This window comes from Bos grunniens, chromosome X (assembly GCF_055505025.1).
Source record: "Bos grunniens cultivar Pamir isolate PY7600 chromosome X, Bosgru_T2T1.0, whole genome shotgun sequence".
In the NCBI taxonomy this organism is placed as follows: Eukaryota; Metazoa; Chordata; class Mammalia; order Artiodactyla; family Bovidae; genus Bos; species Bos grunniens.
This window is the reverse complement of record NC_141194.1, coordinates 89,526,461-89,535,255: the sequence shown is the minus strand read 5'-3', so window position 1 is coordinate 89,535,255 and position 8,795 is coordinate 89,526,461. Positions and strand designations below refer to the sequence as shown.

Sequence of the window (8,795 nt, the reverse complement as noted above, 5' to 3'; positions counted from 1 at the left end):
TGAAGATAATTGTATTTCTGAAGGAGGGTGGGGCTGGAGTAGGTGGAAGTCTCTTGAGAGACACCCAGAAATTTAGTGGTAGTTTAGAAATAATCAGCTTCCCTCACACTGGTAAGATTTCCCTTTTTTCTTCTTTTCTTTCCCCAACTCCATTGAAGGAAATGAGGTGTGGGCTGGTGTGTGGAGAAAGGCTGGAATCCTGAGGTGGAGACAGATAAATTTAGAGAATTTGAAAATAGTTCATCTCATTGACTGCTGGTCAAGGGATCCAGTGAAGTGGGGAGTGAGGGGAAAGTGGTCCTCATAGGACTAGGCCCGAGGGTGAGGGATGTGAGGTGGGGGCGGCACAGAGATCCAGTAGGAAAGGATGGGACCAGGAAGGGAAACAGGAGGTAGGAAATTTGGGGTAACAACAGTGGTGAGGATCCTGGATTCAAGATAATATAGAACTCTCTCCTCCCCCCTCCTTCCTTTCTGCCAGCGGGTCTGAGGGTCTGTGTTCACAGATCTCTCGAGGCAAGAAAAAGAGAAGGAAACTATCCCAAACCGTCTCTGGTCAGTGTGAGGCAGGCACTCAGCAGTCTCTCAGGGAGGGTGTTGGAAAGGTCGAGAGCTGGGTTAAATTTGTGGCCTCGTAGCTCACCTCCCTGTCCGCTCCCCTTCTCCCGCCCATCAGAGAGGCCATTTAACCTTGTCTGCTGGAGAAATGGTGGGTTGCTGAAGGAGGAGAAAGGAGGTGGAGAAGGGGTGGGAGAGGAACGGGCGGCATCTCGAATTTCAGGAGGGCTGGACCAGTGTGGTAGGGGTAAGGAATCAGGCGAGTAACCAGCTTCAAAGAGAAACTGACAAGGTTGAATCAAAAGAAGTGAAGCAATCTTACTTACATTTTCTCCCTGGACCTAAGCAGGAAATCACTACATCATGCAAAAATCCTGCAAAGAAAATGAAGGAACACCCAAGTGCAACGTGCCAAAGAGACAGGAAGAGCGCTCCTATGGAGAGTTCCAACGCCAGCAAACAGAAGGGAATTTTAGGCAAAGGCTGCTTCAGTCTCTAGAGGAATTTAAAGAGGACATAGACTTTAGGCATTTTAAGGATGAAGGAATGACAAGAGAGGGAGACGGGATGGAAAGGTGTTTAGAAGAGATAAGGGGTCTGAGAAAGAAATTTAGGGCTCTGCTTTCTAACCGTAAGCATTTTCGGGACCATCCATATCCCATTTAATGCACTTCTCCCCAGAATTCGACTATTTTCTGTTATTAATATTGCAGCATTGGTTCCTTTTGTCTGCGTTTTCTTGTGAAATATTTGCTACTATTTTATTCCAATCCTTCAATGTTTTACATGTGACTCTTGTTACCATCATTTCATCTTTTGACCTGATCTCACTCATTTAATAGAGTTGTTTCATTTGCTTGCATGTGAAGATGCTCATTGTATATTGTAAAGTGAAAATAATATGTTGAAAAAATGATATATATAGATATACCTACGTATATCTTATATGTACATTTATATATGTCATAATACCAAAAACGTCTGAATTATTATATAACAAAAGGTTAACAGTGAATCACTGTGTTATCTGTATTTTATTTTATTTTTTTACCTATCTGCATCTTCTCATTTTCCAAAATGAATTATATATATGTGTGTGTGTATGTGTGGATTACTTGTGTCACAAAAAACTAAAATAAACAGACACGATAAAAGAAATTGTCAATCACCTTTGAAGGGCAATGAAACAACAAACTCCTAATAACAGACCTTGGAGTAGGAAATGGCAACCCACTCCAGGATTCTTGCCTGGAGAATCCCATGGACAGAGGAGCCTGGTGAACAAAGAGTCCGTACATGACTGAAGTGACTTAGCACATGTGCACACAGTATATATGTATGTATACTTAAGCATTATTTCTTAACTGGACTTAGCATTTTGCATTTTCAAGTAAAGGCTATTATATTTCATTATATTTCTATTGATTACTGCTGTGACTTATGCATAGTGGGTACTTAATAAATGTTTACTTAATTAGAATTATAGTGTTCCTGGCCTAGTTTTTTGGAGCCCAAAAAATAAAGTCTGACACTGTTTCCCCTGTTTCCCCATCTATTTGCCATTAAGTGATGGGACCAGATGCCATGATCTTAGTTTTCTGAATGTTGAGCTTTAAGCCAACTTTTTCACTCTCCTCTTTCACTTCCATCAAGAGGCTTTTGAGTTCCTCTTCACTTTCTGCCATAAGGGTGGTGTCATCTGCATATCTGAGGTTATTGATATTTCTCCCGGCAATCTTGATTCCAGCTTGTGTTTCTTCCAGTCCAGCATTTCTCATGATGTACTCTGCATAGAAGTTAAATAAGCAGGGTGACAATATACAGCCTTGACGTACTCCTTTTCCTATTTGGAACCAGTCTGTTGTTCCATGTCCAGTTCTAACTGTTGCTTCCTGACCTGCATACAGGTTTCTCAAGAGGCAGGTCAGGTGGTCTGGTATTCCCATCTCTTTCAGAATTTTCCACAGTTTATTGTGATCCACACAGTCAAAGGCTTTGGCATAGTCAATAAAGCAGAAATAGATTGCAGCCATGAATTTAAAAGACACTTATTGCTTGTAAGGAAAGTTATGACCAACCTCAATAGCATATTAAAAAGTAGAGATATTACTTTGCCAACAAAGGTCTGTCTAGTCAAGTTTATGGTTTTTCCAATGGTCATGTATGTATGTGAGAGTTGGACTGTGAAGAAAGCTGAGTGCCAAAGAATTGATGCTTTTGAACTGTGGTGTTGGAGAAGACTCTTGAGAGTCCCTTGGACTGCAAGGAGATCCAACCAGTCCATTCTGAAGGAGATCAGTCCTGGGTGTTCTTTGGAAGGACTGATGCTGAGGCTGAAACTCCAGTACTTTGGCCACCTCATGTGAAAAGTTGACTCATTGGAAAAGACCCTGATGCTGGGAGAGATTGGGAGCAGGAGGAGAAGGGGACGCCAGAGGATGAGATGTCTGGATGGCATCACTGACTCAATGGACATGAGTTTGAGTGAACTCCAGGAGTTGGTGATGGACAGGGAGGCCTGGCGTGCTGCAATTCATGGGGTCTCGAAGAGTCAGACATGACTGAGCAACTGAACTGAACTGGCCTAGTTCTACCTCTGATAGCTTAAAGTTGGGAATAATATATTTCTTTAGAAACTGTAACGTTTATTTTCGAAAGGAACGCAACAGGAAAGCGGTTATTCCCCAAATTCAACCTACAAAACTATTATAACATTGTATAATTGATGTCTCTCAAAAAATCAACTCCTGACATTATAATCATGTAGAGTACTTGTTACAAACACACATTTTTTACAAATATCTCCCCATACACACACACACACATCCTTGTACAAAATCAGAATCTCTGTACATATGGCCTTGGAATCTTCATTTTGGGAGTTCCCATGAAATTATGTTCTCCAAAACTGCTTCAAAAACTCTCACTATAGAACCTGTTTCAACTGAGCAGTGCAGAAGCAGTTTCCTTATAACCAAAGAGCCTAATCATTTATCCTTCATAATTAAGGGCTCTTGAAAGTCAAAATGGTTGTTACCATAGCTGGAAAATTGAGGGTACACACCAAGTAAATCTATGTGGAGAATAAGCATTGTTCACCCTTAGTAGAAGGCAAGAAGAAAAATGGAAAATGAATAAAATAAAAACAAGTTGCTATCTCTATTAAATAGACAAGTGTTTACTTACAATACTCAGCTTTATTGAATATGTAGGCATTTTCATACTCATTGAGAAAGTAAATTGCTATATCCATTTTTTTTTTGCTTCCATTCACAGTAAGTATCAAAAGCTCTATACTTCGCATGCTCCATGTCTCACAAATTCTACTGCTTAGACTTTGTCCTAAAGAAATAATCAAAAAAAGAAAGAAAGAATCAGAGCAGTGAGCAAATTTTTAGCTATAAGTATTTTTATTTAAAGATGTCATACATTTTCAGGGAGCTTTTTTAACCTAAGAATCAACTACATGAACTATCGAATTAAAAGGAAATGAACATAGATTCCTACTAGCCACATACACAAAAATACATCCCAGGTAGATTAAAGATGAAAATGTGAAAAATACAAATAAAATACTGAAATGAAAATTAAGAAAAATTTATATAGTCTTGTGTTGTGATTATCTTCTTAAGCATAAAAGAAAATCCAGAGGTTGTCAAGGAAAAAAATATAAATATCTAAAAACAAGAAATAGCCTGGAAGAAAAATATTTGCAATAGCATGACAGATAACAGGAAAATATCTCTAATGCCCCAATAGCTTTTGCAAATGGAAAGGAAAAAATAAACAAATCTGTAAAAATATGTACATACCATATTACATAAAATTCCATTGCTTTGTATTATAATAGAGATATATATCTGAGATATATGATATATACACAGAATGCTTAGATGGATGTTTATTGTGACATTGTAAAAGCCAATATATTAGAAATAGCTAACTCATCAAAAGGAAAAGGTCAAATAAACTGTGGTCTAGCTATATACTAAGAAAAGTACATGGTAGTTAAAAAAATGAGATTTTTTTTTTAATTTTAATTGGAGGCTAATTACTTTAAAATATTGTAGTGGTTTTTGCCATACATTGACATGAATCAGCCAAGAATGAGATTCTTATGGTGAATATTGCTGAGTAAAGACATTATATATCTTTATGTTGCTATTGTCACAAGTAATGAATTACCTAGTTCACCTTAATATAATTTCCTTTAACCACACATTCAATTCCAATTTCCTTCCCACAATTAAACATTTATCAGCTTTGTGGATATCTATCTAAAAATTTATATATTTCTGTTTTGTATTTTAGCTAAATATTATGTTACATTATGACTTTCAGGAGCTCTTAATTATGAATTATAAACTAGTAGGCTCTCTGATTATAAGAAGACTCCTGTACAGCTCACCTGAAACTGAGTCTATGGTTATGTATGAACATTAACTTTACAGTTATTGTTTTGTGCATTTGTCTTTTAAGTCATATAGAAGAAAAAGAGACGTTATAAACCAAATATGCAAAACTATTTGCTTTTGTATTTAGCTAGGTAGCTATCTCTACCATTGTTGTTTAAGTCTTCATATGACTTTGAGTTATGCATTTACCTTGTGTCCCTTCATTTCAGCTTGGAAGTCTTATAGGATGTTCCAAAGGTCAGTGAATACAAATGCAATGAATCTATTTTCTATAGTATAAATATAATTTACGCTATTCAAACTATTCCCCTATTGATTAGCATTCAAGCTATTTCTATATTTTGCCCACTAAAAGAATTGCTACCTGCCATGAGCATGCTTGTACATATATTCAAACTACTGGTGCTTTTATTTCTGTAGAATAGATTCTGGAAAGTAAAACTGCTTGATCAGAAAGTACATGTTCTGGGAATTCTCTGGTGGTCCAGTGGTTAGGACTCTGCACTTTTCCTGTGAGGAATTGGGGTTCAGTCCCTGGTGGGGGAACTAAGATCCAGCAAGGTGAGTAGCAAGGCCAAAAAGAAAAAAAAAAAATTCGTGTTCTTTTACTTTTTCCAGCTTTCCTTGCACATATGTTGGGGCCATCGAATGTAATATAAGACACATCTAAGGCTTATAAACAATGCAGGGTGATCTCTCCACACTCCTTTCAGTAACCTTGGAAACCATGTGTGCCATCTGGATCACATAAAACTGTGAGATGAATGCAGGCTAGATACCGAAACAATCAGTGGAGGAGAGCCAAGCTGGAGAGCCAATAACTCTCATGAACTGACAGGAAGGAATAATAAACCATTTTAAAGTCAGTGAGTCAGGAAGATCCCCTGGAGGAGGAAATGGCAACTCACTCCAGTATTCTTGCCTAATCCCATGGGCAGAGGAGGCTAGTGAGCAATAGTCCATGCTGTCACAGAGTCAACATGACTGAGCAGCCACATCTTAACATCTTGACAAAGTCAGTGAGATAGCCTCGTTAATCTTAATATACTGCTTTAACTACACCTTAACCCAATTTCAATCCCTTCTCCACAAACACTTATCAGTTTGACAGCTATCCATCTAGAAATTCATATATTTCAGTATACATTTTAGCTTAATGTTATAAAATTACATTTACTGCCCTACTGTTTTTACTTAAAAATATTCCTAGAGATGCTTCAAAAAAGAATCTCATCCTTTTTAATGACTATGTAGTTTTGTTAGAGCATAGTTTATTTTATCTTTCCCTCCTGATGACCTGGGTTATTTCCAATATTTTGACTCTTACAAACAATTTTCACAGTAAAAATCCATCTATGCATTTTTGAGCATGCGTGTACGTATATCTCTACAGTAATACAAAGCAGTGGAAGTGTTAGGTCATATAGCATGTACATAATTTTACTTGTTTGTTTATTTACCAGTGTACGCCAGAAACACATAATCATCTTGAAAGTCCTGTTGAATACTGATGTAAAAATTCTCAACAAAATGCTACCAAACTAAACTAGCAGCATATTGAAAGGATTTTACATCATGATGAAATAGGATTTGTCCACGAAATGAAAGAGTGATTCAATACATGAAAATCAAGTAATGTCATATAGATTACATTATATACATATATTAATATGTACATTATATGTTACATTAATATAAGAAAGGTAAACACACTGTCTCAATACAAAAGAAAGTATTTGACAAATTCCAACATTGTTTTATAATACAAACACTCAACAAACTAAGAATATAAGAGGGTTGTCTTACATGATAAAGGACATTTATAAGAAACTCAAAACTAAATTATACTCAACAGTGAAGGATTGAAATCTTTCCATGTAATATCAGAAACAAGACAAGGTTGCCTGCTTTCATCAATATTTTACTGAATGTTCTAGCCAGGGAAATTAAGCAAGAAAAAGACATTAATCAAATCCAAATTGGAAAAAAAGTATCTTTATTTGCAGATGATGTGACACTATATGGGCTTCTCTGGTGGCTCAGATGGTAAAGAATCCGCCTGCAATGCAGGAGATCTGGGTTCAATCCTTGGGTTGGGAAAATCCCCTGGAGGGGGGCATGGCAATCCACTCCAGAATTCTTGCCTGGAGAATCCCCATGGACAGAGGAACCTGGTGGGCTGTACAGTCCATGGGGTCACAAAGAGTTGGACACAACTGAGCAACTATGCACATCATATATAATAAATCCCAAAGAGTATGCAAGAAGGCTGCTGCTGCTGCTGCTAAGTCACTTCAGTCGTATCCGACTCTGTGTGACCCCATAGATGGCAGCCCACCAGGCTCCCCCGTCCCTGGGATTCTCCAGGCAAGAACACTGGAGTGGATTGCCATTTCCTTCTCCAATGCATGAAAGTGAAAAGTGAAAGGGAAGTTGCTCAGTCATGTCTGACTCTTGGCTACCCCATGGACTGCAGCCCACCAGGCTCCTCCGTCCATGGGATTTTCCAGGCAAGAGTACTGGAGTGGGGTGCCATCGCCTTCTCCATGCAAGAAGGCTACTAGAGCTAATAGATGAACTAACTTGGCAAACTGCAAGACACAAGATAGCCATCCAAATTCTGTTGTATTTTTGTATACTAGCAATGAGGAATCCAAAAATGAAATTAAGAAAACTATTCTATGCACAAAAGCATGATAAAGAGCAGAATACTTAGGAATAAAGTTATCCAAGGAAGTTCAATATTCATACACTGAAAATTACAAAACTATTGAAAGTAATGAAATAAGACCTAAATAAATGGAAAGATACCCCATGCTCATGAATTAGAAGATCTATATTCTTATAGTGGCAATAATTCCCAAAGCAGTCTACAGATTCAATGTGATTCCTTTCAAAAAAAGAACAATCCATTTTCCTGAAATGGATAAGCTAACAAAAATTCTTATGAAATTTTTGAAATCCCAAATAGGTTAAAAAAAATTTTGAAGGGAAAACAAAGTAAAAAAAGACTCACATTTTTTTATTTCAAAATCCTATAAATTTATAGTAATCAGAAGAGTGTACTACTGACATAAGGATAGATATATAGATAAATGGAATAGAATTTAGAATCCAGAAATTTTTTTAATGGCCAATTAATTTTTGACAAGAGTGACAAGTCCATTCAATTGGAGAAAGTATAAGCTGTTTCATAAGTGGTAATGAGACAACTGGATATCCACATGTAGAAGAGTGAAGTTAGATTTCAATTCACATTATATCCAAAAACAAAAAATGGATTAAAGATCTAAATGAAGAAGCTAAAACCATAAAACTTTCGAAACAAAACAGAAGCAATTCATTAGCCAAAAAAAAAAAAAGATGAATTGGACTTCATCAAAATTAAAAACATTTGTCCATCAAAGGATACTATCAGAGACTTCCCTGGAGGTCCAGTGGTTAAGACTCTGTGCTTCCACTACAGGGGCTCATGTTTGATCCCTGGCCAGGGAACTAAGATCCCACATGCCATGCCATGTGGCGTGGCCAAAACAAAACAAAACAAACAAATTAATAAATAATCTTTTTTAAAAAGGGACACTATCAAAAAAGCGAAAAGACAACCTACAGAATGGAAGAAATATTTCTGTATAATATATCTGATAAAGGTCTAGTATTAGAATATATGGGCTTCTCTGATGGCTCAGCTGGTAAAGAATCTGCCTGCAATGCAGGAGACCTGGGTTCAATACATGGTTTGGGAAGATCCCCTGGAGAAGGGAAAGGCTACCCATTCCAGTTTTCTGGTCTGGAGAATTCCATGGAATAGTTCACGGGGTC

The 8,795-nt window shown here is 37.2% G+C and overlaps 1 protein-coding gene across 1 annotated transcript; it reads left to right on the top strand.

The window, feature by feature from the left end:
• The first annotated feature begins 921 nt into the window (after positions 1-921).
• Positions 922-1,224, top strand: TCEAL7 (transcription elongation factor A like 7). The gene has a single exon (XM_086388764.1). It carries the CDS (start codon positions 922-924, stop codon positions 1,222-1,224), a length of 303 nt encoding a protein of 100 aa, XP_086244890.1.
• Positions 1,225-8,795: the final 7,571 nt, after the last annotated feature.

Coding starts and splice junctions, on each gene's coding strand:
- TCEAL7 (XM_086388764.1), top strand. CDS start 922: ATGCAAAAATCCTGCAAAGAAAATGAAGGAACACCCAAGTGCAACGTG.